We start from the raw sequence: 19,580 nt of genomic DNA, 5'->3' as shown, positions 1-19,580 counted from the left end.
TTCTACCTTGGTTTCATCAGACCATAACACATTTTCCCACTTGCTTTTGGGAGACTTGATGTTTGTTTTTGCAAACTTCAGCCGTGCTTGGATGTTTTTCTTTGTAAGAAAAGGCTTCTGTCTTGCCACCCTACCCCATAGCCCATTCATATGAAGAATACGGGAGATAGTTGTCACATGTACCACACAGCCAGTACTTGCCAGAAATTCCTGCAGTTCCTTTAATGTTGCTGTAGGCCTCTTGGAAGCCGCCCTGACCAGTTTTCTTTTCGTCTTTTCATCAATTTTGGAGGAACGTCCAGTTCTTGGTAAAGTCACAGCCATATTTTCTCCACTTGATGATGACTGTCACTTCACTGTGTTCCATGGTATATCTAATGCTTTGGAAATTCTTTTGTACCCGTCTCCTGACTTGTCTTTCAACAATGAGATCTCTCTGATGCTTTGCTCTCTGCGGACCATGGCTTTTGCTCAGAGATGCAACTAAGAAAATATCAGGAAAATCCTACTAGAACAGCTGAACTTTATTTGTGATTATTCAGAGTCACTTTAAATGATGGCAGGTGTGTAATGACTTCTAGTTAACCTGAGTTTGAATGTGATTGGTTAATTCTGAACACAGCCACATCCCCAGTTATAAGAGGGTGTGCACACATATGCAACCTCCTCAAAGATTTCAGTTTGTTTTTCTATTGAATTGTTCACATTATAGGTTACATTAAAGGTGGAAAAAGTTCTGACATGATTTATCTTTATTTTACATCATAACAACCCGGCATTTTAACAGGGGTGTGTAGACTTTTCCTACCCACTGTAAGTGCAAGGCGACTGTTTTACAGCAGCTACAAAATAACAATCAAACCTAAGTGCTTTTGTGAGATAAGGGACGATGCCAGATAAGTTGGGCACGATTAACCTACTGTGTATTTTTAAAAGTGAAAAGGATTATCCATCTAACATTTATTACCATATTTGTCTCATCAGCTGTATTCTGGTTGCATTTGGCTACAGTTCACGATAAAAGATATTCTATATCACAAAACAGAGATGAGAAAAATGGGGTGGTGATGGAGCAGTGGATAAGACACATGCCTTTGGTGTGAGAGACCCGAGTTCAGTTCCCCACTGTGACCCATCCACCAATGTGTCCCTGAGCAAGACACTTAACCCCTAGTTGCTCCAGAGGTGTGCGACCTCTGACATGTATAGCAATTGTAAGTTGCTTTGGATAAAAGTGTCAGTTAAATGAGTAAATGTATGTACAAAAAAGTTTGTAGGTTGAAATCATTTCCATGAAGTTTATACGCTGTCAGTGTGTCTTCAGTAAATCCTACTCATTCATAATAATTATCCTCATAAAGGCACTTAAAAACTGTCCCTTTCTTTATGCTACATTAGCGAACTAATGACAAACAGAACAGCAATGGAATATAGCTTATCTTTGCAGTGCCCTTAAAGCAGGTCATTGAAATTTCTTTTCATAAGGTTCTCATTAAGCAGATATTAAGCTTGATGTTTCCCCATTTATTGTACTTCATGACTATACCATTTTCATGACTTTTCAGAATACTTTTAACAACAAATGTACTTATTCTACAAGAAACATTCATTATGGGAGAGTTAGAAATATGGATGTTAATAAAAGTGTTTTAAGGCTTTTAAAACCATGAAGCAGCCTCAGATGCACATTATAAAACCTTAGAACACTGAATTTACTGGGCTAATTTCATGTTATAGTCAGTTAAATCATATTATGAATCCATCAGTGAAGGTTTCTGTAGAGCTTTTGTCTCTCATGACCCTCTGGCAACCATAATTTCTCAAAAAATGATTTCAAACAGAACCACGTACCCAGATGAGAGAAATCATTTGGGACTGTTGTTTACCATGTATGCAGCTGCCTGGTCCTTCTGTAAATTAGCTGTAAGCACATTTTTAATCAAGGCAGCAGCTTTTAGATATTGATGCACTGTGTTTGACTAGTCTACATTTTGTGTGCATCATTTTCTCATTCCACAGCCAAAGCTATCCTTCTCTTTACACCTACAGCCTGTCAGGAATTTGAACTCTGGCAGGTTTGTTTTTTTTGTAAAGTGAAGTCTTCACTGCGGTTTAGCAGTAGGCCGACTAATGACACAATTCAGACCTCCTCCATTTTCTCAGAGCTTGTACTCTAACCGATGTCTGCTTCCCGAAAAACATACATACCATTCTAGGTTTCAAAAAGAGAGAGGCCCAGTGTGGACTAAAAACACAGAGTGTAATGTAATCCATCGATCCAAAAAGCAGCCCGTAGCGACAACCACCACCCAGAGTTGCAAGTGTAAAATTTCCTCCTTAGGAATAAACGTCTTGACTAAAATACTGGATATATCATTAACCATAATGTATTGCAGCTCTGTTACTATTTTAAACTCCTTTAGATTCTTCATGAACTCTAAAAAATGGAGTAATAACCCAGGTTTCTTCTTCTAAGGCAAATTTGATGTCAGCTCAGGTGTAAAAGTAATTTCAGTAATTTACTTCCCTTCAATAGTTTTTCACCTTACAGAGACTTATCTTCACAAAACAATCCTAAAAGCTGATTTTATCTCATTTAATCATATTCTGCCTCCCTCTCATCCCGCTGTGTTTTTCAGGCCCTTTCCACTTGTCTTCAACCTTTTCCTTAGAATGCTAAATAGAGAATTTCCTCTCTGGGGAGTCGATAGCCTGCTGACATGTCACTCCGCCTGACATTCCTTTTGCTCCCCAGGGTCGTCAGGATGGAGTTTCATCTCCTCAGAGTGGAGGGAAAATGTTGGAATATCTGTCCATCCAAGTGAAGTCCCCCTGGTTCCCATCAATCTGCTCGATGCCTAGGGAAGTGTCAGCACTGACCAGCCCACGCAGCATCTTACAAGATCGCTTGTGGGGTGAAAAACTCGTGCAAGAAAGTAGGAATGACTGTATTAACTTTTACAGCAGTTTAAATTATTCTAACTCTCAGCTATTAACTGACAGAGGCAATGTTGTTGAAAGGATATATGTGTCTAAACATCAAGACAGAGAGTTTGTGCCCACTGAATACAGTGCTTTTACACTGTGCACAGTGTGCCAGAAATGTGGGCAATGGACATTTTGGGAGATTGGATTTTAACGTACGCAAACATTTCTCAGAGATAAAAATCATCTTACCGTTTGATTTAAAGCTTGATGAGTTGAGGTACAGGACCACATATCATAGTGTTGCAGTTAGCTAAGAACAGGAGTTCTTGTCAAAATTGATCACTTTTTGGCTCTTTGAGACACTGAATTAAATTTTGAGACTGTCTGCATTTCCAGAATGTCTGCCAAGGCCTATGCCATTTAAAATGATGCTTTTGTATTTCCTAAACTGATCCTTGGTATACCTAATGCATTGTGTGCGAGTAAGTTGATTAAAAGAGTTCAGGTGATCCTTCACAACTGGTAAAACACATATTTAACAGGTTTGTCTTTAGGTGGTCACAGTTACTGGTACCGTATCATGTAAATCGCTCAAACTAGACCAATAAAAAAGCTATGTTAATAATGGTAGCCAGGCATACTGTAAATGCCTTTGTTTACATATTTGCCAGTTGTCTGTCAAGTGCTGAAGTGAAATTTCATACTCTAAAGTTGGGTATCATAGAACGTGTGAATTTACCTCTCATTTTCACCTTGTTGGCTGTTTGAAAGTGACTTTCTGTTGATAAACTTGGACATTTAGACTTTGAATTAACATAAAGCAACACTTCATGAGTTTATGTCTCTGTGTGGGCAGGTCATTTGGGAGTTGTGTTCTTTGAAAGATCCAACAACTGGATTGGCACAAAGTTTTTATTTCTACTGAGGTTTTTCTGAGCAGCTCTGTGATAAATACCTGCAATAAAATTCTCAAACTGGTCAAATCCTATCCTGTTTCCACACTAGATTGGTTTGTTGGCAGTTTTATCATCCCCCGTGACCTTAACCCAACTAGTCTGCTCTAACAGTTGTTATATTTCCGATCTTTACTACATAAGTGTGATGCGTTCCTCATGGTGCAGCTGTTTACCCCCATTACTGAGAAATAATGTCCTGCCCATTTGTTTTTTGTTTTTTCTGGGACATAGTGAAACTGAAGGGAACAAAATAATCTGCATTGGCCTGAAAAATGTACAAATAAGCGCTACATGTATTGCTTCTCTGCTAAGACAAAATGTATTGTCCCTCCTGTTTTTTGTTTTGCTTGTTTTTTTGTTAAAAATTCATGAATGCCACCAAAGGTGCATTCGATGCAAAGAAAATAAATTTTCATCCAATGACAGTATGGATGACATTCACTGCACAAAGATTCACCACAGTTTAACCATAACCAATCTGGGACTACCTCATTTAGGTGGGTTGAATCGCACTAGAATTCATTTTCCCCTTTGGTGCGGTTTGTTTGGGCAGGTGTGAATGCAGCAATCATATTCAGGTGCGCACCAAAAGCGGACCAAACAAGCATACCGAGACCTCCTTGAAGAGGGCAAGTATTATTCCCTTTACCCTGTCAGTTCATTAAGTTCATTAAACTTTTGTGACAGCAATACCACAGTATACTATAGGCTAATAAGACCCGAATTATTACTGTACATGTCCTGTTTTTACGTTATTCATAATAGACTATGTGGTCGATCTGTGGTCTAAAATTACTAATCATGCTTATAATAAATTATTACTTTGAGAGCTCTTTGCGATACAGATCAGAAGTATTAGAGTGCTGCATAAACGTCTGTCAGTCACTGGAGACTGATTTCCCCATGTGGCTCCTGATGATTCAGGATTACAATCGCCAAAACTGTCCAATCAACAAGTTACCTGTAAGTCTGTGTAACGTCATGGTTACTTCTCTTGGTTCATTTGTAAAACTGCAGTGTGAACACGAACTGGACCAGAACCTAACTTGGTCTGGACCAAATGAACCGAACTACAGGTGTGAAAGCACCCTTAGATACTGCTTCTTGGTCCAAAAAAAAAAAAGCTCATATGATAAAATATTTAGGCAAACTGGTCCTAGATTTGGATTAAATAATTTCCAGGGTTACTGTTAGCCTCACCTCTCAGTCTGTAAGGTGACTTTGGAGGGCTCAACGTTGGGGTTTTCCCATTCCATCTGTGGGCAGTGCATGAAGTAACACAGGGTATAGAGGGCCTCAGGCTCCCAGTGGACTGTGGTGGTGGTCTTCTGGTGGACTGGAGTCCCATTGCTGGGGTTCTTGATGTGCAGTGGCTGGAGGTGGTGCATTGCCCGGGATACCAAATCACCTGGAGGATATATTTCGACACGAGAAAAGTGCATGTATTTTACCAACATAATGTCATAAAGATACTCATTAAAGATAAAATTATACTATTGTGTCCAACACTGAGATCTAGTCATTATAAGAAAGTCCTACACATTACTCTCAGTGCACACATTAATTTTCTGCACAACTCTTTCAACATGTGAGTACTTGCAGCACTTCTGTGGTGAAGCAGAGCAAGCTCCCCCTTTTGCACACCCTCTGATTCACCGTACATTTATTCATACACATATGCCCACACAGTCCTTGCTGAGTGGGAAATTGCTGCCTTGAAATTAAATCTTACGCACATCGTGCCTCTCTCAGTAAATCCCCTAGGAGTCTGTGCTCTTATTCTATCCTCATTTTATCTTTAGCTCTTATTTTTCTCTTTTCCCCCTCCCAGTTTTCTTACATGACCATCATCAGGAAACTACAATATCTCTGTCAGTGTGTGTGCAAAATGTCAAATGAATCAGGAGAGCATTTTTAAACCTAGTGAACTTCCTGCCATTAGAAATGTTATTGTAGGCTTGGATAGGACAGACATAATATTGTAATTCTATTAAAGGATAATTCAGATTTTTTTTACCATTGTTTCTATATCGCGTGACCAAAAATGAACAGTCAGAAAATCAGACCGGTTGTAAATAAACCAGTCAATAGTGAAGTCAATGGTGCTGAAGTAATTTTCATTTGACACGGAAGCTGCAGCTGCATTTGATAGGAGCAATAAAATTAAAATAAAATTTAAAAAAAAGGAATAGCTTAACATTTTGGGAAATATGCTTATTACCTTACAGGGAGACAGTTAGATGAGAGGATCAATACCACTGTCATGTCTGTCAGTTAGCTTAGCACAAACACTGGAAACTTGGCCGCTACAGCAGCACATAATCCCTTGTAAAATGGTGAACTGTTGTTTTTATGACAAACAAGACAAAAATTGTTAATTAGTGACATATTTTGTTACCTATGAACAGAGCCAGGCTAGCTGTTTCCCCCATTTGCAGTCTTTATGATTAGCTAAGCAAACCATCTCCTGGCTGCCTTCATATTTAATGGATAGATATGAGAATGGTATCACTCTTCTCATGTAACAAATAAGGAAACAAGTTATTTCTTTATGTGGACGTACTACAACGTACAGTATGCATTTGCGTCAGTGTCATCCATGCATGATGCTACTTGCCTTTTTTCATGTAAAATGTAAACATATGAATATGAATCCAAACTGCAATAAGGTGGAATTACCTGTCATATTATCTGTCATATTGTAGAACAAACATCTTTCCACACACAGTTGGTTTACAATGAAGATTTGAATTAAGGATTATGCAAGTAGTACTAGTTACAGGTAAGTCCCCAGAGAATTAATGTAATGTCCTCTGAAATGACCAAAAAAAATTGTGTGCATTTGAGAAGCCATAACGCAAACATTTTCCTACAGTTTTAACACATAGTTGTTGAGTAAAGCCTAACTTCAGTTTATTTATGAATGAGAAAATCATGTAATATGTTTCCCAAGGTCCCGAGGACTCAAACGATCTCATAACTCAACAGTTTTCTGTAAAAATTACACCAGCCACAGAGATGAAGTAAATCTAACTTTCTGGTATCTTTCATGATGAATGTGGTGCATTGCTTTTAGTATGAACCTATTTCAAGCTGTGTCTGTACGTAGCAGGAGCAGAGAACAAATGAAAGTCAAAAGAAATTTTACAATTCTAATAGTTTTGAAAACCAGTAGAGTAATGAATTTCAACGTCTGAAATTCAGTGCCTGTGTTATTCAGAGGCAGATTTTCAGTGCTGACTCATAATTCTCTGATTTAGGATTTTGACAACTTCACAGCAGCTTATCGATTAGGTCATTAGCGAAGCATTTAAGAATAACGATGTTGCTCTGAGAGTGAAAATACTGCAGTGTGAGGCTGAAAATTAATATCCCCATTGATCTAATTTTTTACTCGGTTTATTAGAATGCTGGAGCTTTCATGCTTATAGAAGAACATGGACACTTTAGACAGAAATCACCACTGCCTGAATCTTGTGAGTTCATGCACTCTCTCGCTGGATACATGAGTGACGTGAATAAAACAAGATGTGTGAAAGTCTGAAGCTCTGAGAAAGCAGTGCAACAGTAAACACATCACAGCACACACATTCTCTCTCTGATCTTCTTTGATTGTTTGTTCCAAAAATACCCCGTCTGAGGAAAGTTGGCCTGTCTTGAAACCTCATTCCTTAGACAGAATGACACGGTGAATCTGCGCCCAAGGTTCTCCATCTGTCAGACTAAAGGCCCCTGACACAGGCAGTCAGATGTAAACAGAGCGCGCTGCTCACAGCACAGTTTGCACTACGGCTCATAGACAGTTTTCTAGAAAGAATTAAATACATCAATAATTAAAGAAAACAAGATAAATCATGACCTATTTCCATGACTGTGTTGAATTGAAGATGTGTGGCAGGGTAAAGCTCCCAATCTCCAAGTATGACATGTTAGACAAACGTGATTAGGGATGGTCACCTAGTCAGATGCAGCAAAGGCAGCTCCTGAAGGTGCTAAGTGCAGAGCAAAGAAACCACGACGAGACCTACTCTCTGGCTGAGGAGGATGTGACCTACAGCCACAGCTGCAGTTGTCACTGACTTTGGTTGACATTGGGGTGATGTTTGGTCAGTTTTAAGATCCTAAAAACCTATTTCCAAAATCAGTTTATTACAAAAATTATTAATAATTAAATTATGAGCCCTTCTCACTGATTTAAAGTCACTAATCATATCAAATGAGATTAAACAACAACCACGCAATCTTGATGAAGCAGATTAGCTGAGCTTTTGAGTGTTAACAAATAATACGGAAAGGATGTTTGCTTCAAAACTTTGATTGTTGCATTTTTAGTTACAAATATTTAATAGTTTACATTTGCAGACAATGTTTTAGGGGCTGTAAATTTGTCAAACCTTTAGCCAGGAATAGTTCTTAACCTTAAATATTATTTTTGAAACGGTGATTTGTGATGGTTTTGGAAAGGAAATACCAACTGTACTGTCCTGAAGATGGGGGCATCAGCACAGATACCACGTGCATGTGTCATTCTGGAGGGCAGTTACAAACTACAAGTTTTGTTGTGGAAGACTTGTGGTACATTACTTTTCATAACTGCAGGTACAGTAGTGCTAAATTGATTAATTTCCTAAGTCATTTAGCAACTAAAAATGCCAATGATTTTCTCTGTTGAATATAACTGATAATTGAATACCTTTGGGCTACAAACTGCTGATCAGACACAATAACCAACTGAAGATGTCATGTTGAGCTCTGGGAAAATCATTTTCTCTATTAAAAAAAAATAAAAATGAACACATTAATCATTAAATGCAACAATCATTACTTGCTGCGCTACAGAAACTACAGGCACAAATGTGATATGAGAAATGGCTCCTTGACTGTGCTACACTGTGCAGCTTGCAGACTCTGTTTGCTATGCATGTTTGGTACTCAGTAGCATTTAGCTTGAAACACTAATCTGGTGGATTCATTCAGCATAGAACCTTTCCACTCCAAGTACTCAGGAAGTCCCTATGCTACTCAGTGTGCTACTGGCCTGAATATTAAGAGAAGAAGTTAGGCATTAATAAATATTAAGGGGACAAAGCAAAAAGGACTGAAACATGCATTTACATTACAAACCCCCTCCCCGCTCAGTGGGAAACAATATAAGCAAACCATAAAACAGATAACAGAGAACCACTAACAACTAACAACACTCCCTCAGGGATTGCAGAACTTGCAGTAAAAAGAGAACTTTATAACCACACCACGTCCATAAATAATACACCACATCCAGCTTTCTACCACAACAAATATTAGAAGCAGCCACCATGCAAATGCTGAAAAATGCCGCTCGCCCTCTGAGCTCAGGGCCGTGCCGGGGCTGATCATCAGGCTTTCTTTACCTTCATTAATTGTTCTTGTGACTTTGGTTTTGTCAGCAGGATAACGTTTGCTCTCGTCTCCTTTGCTGTAATTATCTAAGCAACACTCCTATGGGGTTCATGCTTCATCTCATTTGAATTAATCACAGGGGACAGCTTACTGTCTTCCTTTCTTCCAGCCAAGTCCTTCCCTCTTGGAAGGACTCATTACAAAACTTTGTTCAAAATTCCCAGAAGAAAAAAAATGGTGAAACAGCACAGAGCAAAAACTCCCTGCTATAATGAGATAGACACTTGAAATTCTGTCACAAAATCTGTAATTATATTTCTCTACTACATTACAACCAGTGAACTCGAATTACACCTAACAAATCATTAGAAGATCAGATCTTTTCACCTATGACTCCACAAAAACATACCTCAGAAAGCTTTAATGGTTGTTTTTCTTTTCTACATGTCAGTATTTGAGGCCAGGTTAAGGTTTCTCTGTTTGTACTTTATACTCGGCATGTACTTGTTGATATGTACTTCTCTTCAACAGGTACAATAAAGCCCAATGCAATTATGTTCTCATAACAAGAAGAATGTAGTTTGATTGATTGTACTTGTGAGTTTATTTTGACAGAGAGTAATTTAACTGTGATAAGTTTTTATTGCAATATATAAACATAAAACTCAACTTATTATCAGTCCAATAATATGCTTTGTATTTTAGTTGTTATATATGGTTTTATTTTCTCATCACATATTTTAAATAGTTGCCAGGGCTGTTGTGTTTCTGTTGAATTTCTACTAATAAATACATCGACATATTCCACGTTAATGTGAATATGGTTGCGCACATTAGCAGAGTTAAATGGGCCCTGCATGCTAAGTGAGGAAATTATTTACATTGATATCACAAGTTTGAATTATTCTGAAGACTTTAACACCCAGAAGTCATGTACTGTAGTGTGCCATTAGTAAATTATGCTTCCTCAGTCTACAGCATATATCTATCATACTGTCAGTGATTGATTGGGGTGGAGGTGGTGTAAGATCCTTATTTGCAACTACTAGTTTTACTCCTTCACTCATTTATTAATAACTTATCTCTAACAAATTGATGCAGTTTTATTCTTTATGTTTTGTATTTTTGCAAGATTCATTGGTTTTTGACAACTTTCTCTTCATCAGTGTGGTGCAGAATTAGGGAGGAAGCAGTGGAAATTACTAAAAGGAGATTCATCTCCTGTAGCTACTCAGCATGGAGGCCCTTCTGGGAAGGAGAAAGCCTGTATCCATCATATGATCAATTTTTTTAAAGGATAATGGGATGGATGAGATGCATGGCAGCATTTTGGTATAATTTTATCTTTCAACAAACTCAATGCATACAACTTGGGAACAGAATATTTAAATGTTGCATCATGTTTGTGTATCTGGACATAATCTTTTGAATTTTACATTATTTTATACTGTCCACATGGAACACAAGAAACAAAGGAGTGAGGGGTACATTCTCTCAACTCAGATATGGTTAATATTGTACAATATTAACTCTCTGTTAGCTGTGTTTTTTTGTTTCCACCAACTGCTGAGGACAGTATATAGCTCTTTAGCTGCTAAATGTTCTTCTATGTTCCCCAGCTAGGCGCTAACTGTGCCTGTCTGCTGTTTGCTGTTGAGCAGGTAGTGTACACTGAATTTTTTAAGCTTTTTGGCTGAAAACAGCTGCCTGCTGCGGCAGAAAGAGACACTATGAGAGCGGTAACCATAAAAGTAAAGTTGTGGGCTTAAGAGGCAGGTGATAATTCTCTGGTGGTTTATCACGACAAGTGACACCTTTAAGATTACACATAGTGATTTGATTCATCGTTTCCCACGTTAAATTAATAAGGATGTATCTCCACTTTGAGCCTGGAATGTTTCATTTTTTAATTTAACATATTTAGATTCAAGTTGTCCAACACTGTCCATAATTGTGGAAAGTTTGCACCAGTCTTTGTGTGAAACATTTCTGTTTAAGAGCACATCAATTTCCATGCCAGAGAACTGACTGAAATAATAGTCAGAAAACAAGCCTGTAATTCAAGCAGACAAAGTGAGGTGAGCCAACTTCATATCAAATGGGACCCAAGATTATCATGGCGAGACAACTGTTGTGTTCCCTAATGGATGTCTGAGATGGAAGATTCCTCCTCTGTCCTCTGACACACTGTTATAGCCTAATGCTCCCCAGGGGATGAACTGAGGACATTTAATCATCACTTTGTAATACGACCGACTCAGAGCTCTGCCTTTGGGGCACATTAGCAATTCCATGGCAACTATTAATCATAGTCAATTACAGGACATGTCATCATCAACACAGAACTAGCAGATACTTTTACCAGCGCTGCGCAAGTGGAGATTAATCACCAGTCGACACATTTAATATAATAATCAGATATGTGAAGGAATGCCATTGATAACTGTGTTTGAATAGACAGGGAATCCATTGCCGGATCCAGTACAGTAGCTGCTTTTAAGATTCAGCTCTTCAGTTTGGTGGTTTAATAATCCAAATTCACACTTGTGTAGTAACATGGCTAGGAAGCAGTCAGAGGCCGAGTGACCATCTGGAGTACCGGGAGTTTACCTGCTGGGCCAGTCCACCTGAGAGCGAGCAATGAGCCAAACAGGAATGAAACAAAAGGGTAAAATATATCCAAATGTGTTTTATTAGTCCTTTCTATTGGCAAACAGGCTCCATGGAGGGAAAATGAGGGAGGGTTTGTCACGAGGGGACCATTGATCCATCTTGGATTTTATCGTTTTATATACTCATAGTAATATAGAACACTGTTTGCGTTCAGAATAATTCCCAGCAACACGGAAAAGCAGCAGGCCACCGTTTGCAAAGGTGAGGCTGAAAAAAACCTAAAGAGAACAAAGTGCCTTGCTACAAATGCAACACAATGATTCATTCATTTTGAAGCACCAGACATCAGTGCAGCACTAGTGATGTTTCCAGCCAGTGTACTGCCTGAATGCTGAATTTATTATACAATACTTAACATGGTATGCTCACATGAATGACCAAAGCTGTAAGTATAAAAACAGCAAAGATGACATATAATGAAAGGAACTATTTGGCACAGAGTGGGGAAGAAAATGTGGAAAATATCACCAAATACCTTTAAATCTGGGTTACTATTTGACAGTCAACACTCAAATAACTCAAACTCCATTAATCACTAAATTTAACACTGAATCTAATGACAAGATGTGAAATAGGTCAGTCATAGTGATAGAGAGTTAGCATGAATCTCTGCAGCTCTACAGAACTTTCTTTTGCCTCTCTTTAATCATTTTGTTTTTTGGGACCTGAAAACAAAACAAGGCACAGAATAGGGTCTGCTTGGCAACTTTGACCATGTCTCAGCCTTGTAGGAAACCCTGCCCTGTATTCCTCCACATTTCTGACAGCAAGTTCGGCTCCATCAACCCATTCTTTCTAATTCATAAATGATCGTGCAGTCAGTTGTTGGCAAGCGTCAATAAGTAGTTAGTCGCTACTTCCACAGACTCATCATTTTTTGTTGTTCGTCTGCAAAAAATGTTTCAATGTTCCTTTAACATTTAGGTGTCATGAACATACTGTAACTTTATTGGTAAACTAATTAAAACTAAAACAGTTTCTAACGAGCCACAACACAAAACACTATTTCTGGAGGCAGGTGCTTATATGAGAATGCAGTTGCCATCTGTTTTACCCAAGGATCCTTCAACAGTGGGGTACAGAATAATTCATTTAAATATTATATAACACATTTTACACACAATACATTTTAAAAAGTTCAGATCTATGGGCTGGATCTCTCTCTTCTTCTTGGACAGCAAACGTCCAGGGTAGTTCTTTCACCCCCAGTCCTCCCAGGAGGAAATTTCTAACTAAATATGTGGAATGAAAGTCCCATGATACACAAGATGCTACAAAATATTATGAAATCCCTGTTTAGGAAAATAAAGGGCTTGTCTCATGTTTCTATATCATGTCTAATAGTACCGGTGCGGCAGAAAACATCATGATTCCTTCCTTCTGGCCTTACCAACCATCCATTTCTGGACTGATGATTGTGAGCAAAAGCAGTGAAACAACACCAGAAAAGCTCAGTGCACCGACCGAAGAAATCTGCAATGGCTCATTTGCAAAAGTCCCAGGGATCCCTAGAATAGGTCTGTTCATTAACAGCTATTATGAAACCGGGGAAAATAATACGAGACCCTTCTTGATAACGACTTCTCTCAGTCTAAAGAGGTTTCTGAGCCGTAGCTTCATTTTGTCTCATCATCTTGCTTTAGCTTTTCCAGATATTTCTAGTCTGTGGAAAATGGAGCAGGAGATTGCACAAACTAACTCTGCTGTTCTATTGTCATCATCTTTCCTGCAACTCACAGGAGGGGACTAAATGGATGCCACTTTAGTTCGTCTAATGGCTCTTTTAGGGACTTTAATGGCTCTTCTGTGAAGCTCTCCAGAAGCACTAGAGCAGACTGCAGCAGTCTATAATAAATAATGTTCCTATGTGTGGTCTTGATTATCCACTGCATCAAATGTACTTAAATAGTACTGCACTATTCGTATTTCAGTTGAGGGCTTATTTTTGTTCCCTTTTTTAAATATGCTTTAAAATGATAGTATGGCTGGAAAATTACTAGCCCTGTTGTTTACATAAATACTACAAATTAAATCAAAAGACAACTCTGTGTACTTGTGTAAACTGCATGGCAGCAACAGCTCATATAATGTTGGGAAAAGTCTGTATGCAAAGTAAATAAGCGTTGATAAAAACACAATACAATTTTACAGTAGAATATTTACATTTAAGAAGACTAAGAGTCTAGAGCCATGCTAGTAACTTCGTCTCAGCTTTCTCATGCCTCCCACCCAAATCCCTTTCTTTTCTCTCTCTCCCCCTCTGCTCCCTTCCCTGTCTTTGGCCGGTTCCCGCACACCTTCTTGCCAGTAGACACCGGTCTGCTCTTCACTCACGCATCCGTCGGCGCGGATCCGACTCCTCCCCTTCATCTCCCACCTGTCTTCCCCTCAACCCTTCATCCATCACACCTCGACCCCTACCCCTCATTCCTCGACCCTCTCCCCCATCCCTACATCCCTCAGCCCACCCTTCGGGCACTCGATCCATTCTTTCCATACAATCTATCTCGGCTCCATTTCAAGCAATAAACCATTGTTAACCTTCTACGTTCGTAGGCGTGGTCTTTGTTAGTGAAACCAAGTTTGGACAAATTTGATGGTGGCGCTAGATGAAAAGTTAGCGGATGACCATAGTTACTCAGATTCATCAAGACCATACCTGTCAACTTTGGGATTTAAAAATAAGGTAAATAATAAGGGTGCAGTCTCAACTCGAATATCGGAAATCAGTTCACACGTATCTATTTTTAAGGCAATATGCAAGTGAAATACTCAGTAGAGCATAGCGCTGTAGAGCAATGCATCATCCAACCTGATTCCCTCTTCTTCTTCTTCTTCCTCCTTTTCCCGTACGGGAGATTTACAAGAAAATATTTTAACAGGATGTGACCAGGATAGAACAGTAGGGTTCACAGGCATGCAAGACATTTATCTAAAATCAACCTACTGTCAGTGCTAGAGGAAAAGTCAGTAGATCACCAAAGTCTCTAGCATTTATCCTCGAGGCACCATGAATATCTGCAACAAATTTCATGGCAATCCATTAAATAGTTGTCGAGATATATCAGTCTGGACCAAAGTGGTGGCCAGCCAACAGGAAGACAGACATTACCCTCCCTCGAGCCATCTTGTTCAAGTTTACCACTTTTAAGAATCCCTTGTACATTCTTTTGCATACATGTGTTACAAAGTTAATAGTAAAGGTAAAGTATTTGCAGCATCGAGCATAAAGACAGGTGAGAGATGAGGGAAAGTTGTTTTCTGGCAGGGGAAGAAAAGTATTCTAAATTTACGTCTTAAATACATTATTTTCCAGCGATATTTATTATTCTGACCTATTAAAAACCAAACTGAAGTCACTTCCTTCACCCACTCTTGTCCTTGGTCATTGTGTATCCTTTTCTAAATTGAAAAATAATTGGCACCATTATCATGGCCAGTCAAAACACGATCAAAATGATATCCTGGAGAAATTTCAGGAACAAAACATCTTTTATAGCCTATACATGCTAGGAATTACTGTCTCTAAAATAAAATCGTACCCGAACTTTCTCTTTCTGTATATACTGTTTACGTACTCATTCAAACTGCCTCCATCAATCTTTAAAATATCTCATTTAAGTCTTACAGTAACCTTGTAATAATGCACCAGTTTGTAAGGACTTAATAAAAAGCCATAATCACAGAAGATGAGGTGTCTTCAGAGGTGTCTTCTCACACTAAATGAATGATGAGTCAATGATAAACTGGTTGTGTATGAAGCCAGAGAATAATATCGTCTTGATGGCAGTTCAGTCAAAATACCAACAGCATTACTCCCTTTTGTGAAGTCCCCTTTCATCAAAGCACTGATGCAAACAGTTGCCTGTATTTGTCTCCAAACAGCTGTCCTGTCTTTTTTTTCTGGAAACAGTTAGGTGGGAACTAAGAGCAGCCTGTTCAATTCACCGCCTTATTACCTCAAAACTTCCATTAGCCTCATGGGCTCCATCCAAAACAGTCAATTAGTGAATCTACAGCACTGCTTTAAAGGCACGGTGTAATGTCCTGCTGCAGAAGGAATTCAGTGTAAAGTGGATGTTAAACACGGATAACTTTGGCCTGTCCCTCAGCCACTAAAGCCACAAGTAGTCAAGGCTGCTGGGTAATAATTATTAATGAAGACCTTCTGCCTGTGGGTATTGTACCTCTCCGAAGAGGTCCTGCACACTTGAACTCTTACACGTGCCGGTGCATCCGCCTTATTGGAAATGTAATACATTCAACAGACTCTAATTAGAATCCAACACTTGCTGTATGACAACATAGCAATGGCATGATCAAATGACTCAAAGTAATCCCTACTTAATAACAGCAAGTTGGCGGTTATTAAACTCAAGAGTCCTCAGTTAATGTTTGTGTCCTTATGGAACAAACCTCTCAAGAACATGACAAGAAAAAGCATCATACGGTTTCAAATTGGTCAGTTGTTTGGTCGTGATGGATCCTTCTTTAAGCGAAGGTTTGTCTCTCCTTTGTTAAAAAAAGCATAAGTAAAGCAAGGTGAAAATGTGCTTTGCTGATCACACCTTTACACCTTCCCCATTTAGCTCTTATAGTAAGCTTCATGTCAAAATGTAGTGGACTGACCAACAGATCAGACCAACACTGCAATCCCTACAGCCATACAGCTAGCATAGCTACAAATGTGCTGAATTAGGTTGGAAAGTCAGATTTTCTGTGGACATAGCTGTATTTATTTGTACTATTTTTCAGTGTGAGGCATAACTACACAATAAAATACTGTCATTCAAATGCTGTATGGTTATACAGAATGACATCTATAAAAACTAACTTCTGTTCCATTTACCCTAAAGGTTTGTAAAATCATCTTATTGTACACTGTCCAACATTATCATATACATTTAATTCTGTATTGGCTTGTTCCAGCTCTTTAGCTACATGTTTATACATTAATGAACTATTACAGCACTTTTCAAATACAATTTACAAAGTCACAAAATACCTAAAACCAAAAGTTGTAAAGTGCAATAAAGTTAGATAAAGATAAATGTGCATAATTTACATATTTCTCTAAAACCTATATACTCGTACACGTTAGGGTGTCTTGGAAATTTCAGAATCTCATCTATAATATAAAAAAAAAACGTTTTGAGGGTTTGAAAAAAGCTTGGCTGTACAGTATGAGTTTGTAATAGCTAGTGCTGAATAGGTTAACCTAGCAAATGACCAAAGCAATGCATACGCATTGATATGCATATGAAGTTAGCATTCTCTATTAACACTTAATTTCAAATGTTAATCTGCCTTCTGTCTTTCAATTATTTTACTCTCAAGTAATGCTACGTGTAATTGTTGTTTTAATGGCACTGAAAGTAGTTGGAAGCACCTTGTTGTAAGTAGTTGAAATATAGTCATAGTTGAAACTTATATTTGTATCATATAAGCCTAAAGCTGTTTTTTTAGCCTGCTTTAACCTAGATGTCTTTTGACCTTGAAAAAAACAAAACTGTGATTATGAAGCTTCAGCTCTTAAATGTCACTCACAGAAGAACGCAAACTGAGAAAGACTCCAGTGTCTGAGGGATTAAGCCTAGAAAATGTGGTCTTACATCTTCCTTTTGAAAAATACTTGAGTTATTCCTCAATCAGCGCTTTAATCAATATTGTAATCTTTGCAGCACTGAGCTGCTCTGAGCGAGTGGGATCCTGTGGCAGGTATCGAGGGACATTAAACCATTATACAATAATGAAGCCAGCCTCACGTAATTATACTGTAGCATGCAGCAACAACCTACAAGATTTTCTAGCATGTGTGTTTTGTGAGAGATGAAGAGGTGTGTGTGTGTGTGTGTGTGGATGATTGTGAAGAGGGTTGTTTGTGTCAGCATGCCTTCACTGTCCTCCTAAAGGTGCTGGGAGACAGATAAGGAAAATGGCCGCACCCTGTTCCAGAGACTGAATGTGCCGGCCTCATCTTCAAAGCCAAGGCATCAATTTATGTATTTATTTTTAAACTACAGTGTCTCTAAGATGGACAGACATGAAGAAGTGAATGGCACTGCAGACATCTGAGAGGACAGAGAAGTCAAGTGAAGAGGACAAAATGACAGCAAGAACCTTTCCCGGCACATCCAGATACTGTTCTTCTTTGACATGTTCATTAGAGAGACACTGAAAAAGACATGAGGGGGTCATTTTCATCAGGAGCTGAAGTAGTCAAATGAGAAAAAAAACGAAAAGAAACTCAACATTATAGCTCAAACTGCATCACCCTGTTTACTGACTTGATGAAGTTTATTATGAGATTTTATCAGCTTAGAGTAAATAAGTCTGACTGACTCATTTTTCTCCCTTTTTCTTTCCCTCACCTGTGCTGAGAAGTGGGTCAGACTGTATGAGATTAGGAAAGATGATGCATGGCGAAGTAGGAGAAGTATTTAAACTCTAATATAATGAAAAATGAGAATAGCACGGATGGTCTTGAGATGAAATGTAACACCTCCCTGTGAATCTCCTCGGTCCATGTGTGTGTGTGTGTGTGTGTGTGTGTGTGTGTGTGTGTGTTTGTGTGATGCTATCCCATTATCTCATATACACAAAGTGTGTGGGATAATGGAGCAGAGATGATGTGGTCTGAGTCACAGCTTTAAGAATGGGTGACATTAATGAAATCTTGTTGAAATGTAGGTTTTTAAAAAAAGAATAGGAATGGTAAAATAATGCTTTTTTACTGATAGAAATATGAAGCATGTGGCCACAAAAAAAAAAGAGCACACTCACGTGCACTCAAGCAAAATCATAGTTAGAATGGTATTCAATAAGCAATCATTTCCTGGAAAAAGAGAAAAAACATCCCATCGCTGCGCAATTTTCTGTACCCTTTCAAACCAGCGCACAGCTCCTGCAGCTTTGCAGGGGGGAGAGGGATTCCTCAATTGGCAAAACCCACTCAGCCCTGAAGAATAAGCACTTTCCTTCTCTGCCTATGCACAGTAGAATACACAGTGACTCATTTTTCAAGCTGGCTATTGTCAACACAGGAAAATACAGAGCGAGTGATGCCCGAATGTTTAAAGCACACAGTCTGTAATAAACATCAAAATATTATCCTAAAAAGTGACAATTATGTATTTAGGTGTCAAATGAAAATTAGACAAATTGACTGATTGTAGCTTAAAGTTGCAACCCTATAGATTTTCCTGGTCCTGGTTGATTTGGTGATAACTGTAGTTACCGTGATAACAACAAGTGCAGTGTAATACAACAGCAAACACTCCTTGAGCAGCTACATTGTCAGAAAGATCATTCTTGTTTTGTAAATGAGAAGCAGAAGCAGGAAAATAAAAGTCAAATTCTCCTCGTCTTGTTTATAGGTACAAAAGCAAAGTAGACAGTGGCAAAAACTAAAAAACAAATTTAATAGGGCTTGCTCCCAATTGTTTACTGCGCTGACAATTGTTTTTCACTGTGTACTTGTTCTTTTTAATATTTTGTCAGATTTGTATTGTACATTTTCCTGCATCTATTTACATTTACCTTTAATTTTTTATTTTCTCTTACTAGGTTATGTTATGTGTTATGAAAACCTACTTGACACTAACTGCAGTGACAAATACATTGTGTTTCCAGCGACGGCTTCAT

The 19,580-nt window shown here is 38.5% G+C and overlaps 1 protein-coding gene across 1 annotated transcript in view; it reads right to left on the bottom strand.

Annotated features, from left to right (window-relative positions):
* Nucleotides 1-2,709: 2,709 nt before the first annotated feature.
* Nucleotides 2,710-19,580, bottom strand: part of LOC123985176 (ankyrin repeat and BTB/POZ domain-containing protein BTBD11-A-like) — a 148,299-nt gene continuing 131,428 nt past the window's right edge. Inside the window, exons 3-4 of the mRNA XM_046072595.1 lie at nt 5,085-5,292; nt 2,710-2,923 (exon numbers count right to left, since the gene is read on the bottom strand). Coding sequence (XP_045928551.1) covers nt 2,782-2,923; nt 5,085-5,292 — 350 coding nt within the window. The 3' untranslated portion in view covers nt 2,710-2,781. The remainder of the gene's footprint in view (nt 2,924-5,084; nt 5,293-19,580) is intronic.

This window comes from Micropterus dolomieu, linkage group LG16, assembly GCF_021292245.1.
Source record: "Micropterus dolomieu isolate WLL.071019.BEF.003 ecotype Adirondacks linkage group LG16, ASM2129224v1, whole genome shotgun sequence".
NCBI classification, from domain to species: domain Eukaryota; kingdom Metazoa; phylum Chordata; class Actinopteri; order Centrarchiformes; family Centrarchidae; genus Micropterus; species Micropterus dolomieu.
The sequence above is the reverse complement of the archived record's forward strand: the minus strand, read 5'-3'. Positions and strand labels throughout refer to the sequence as shown.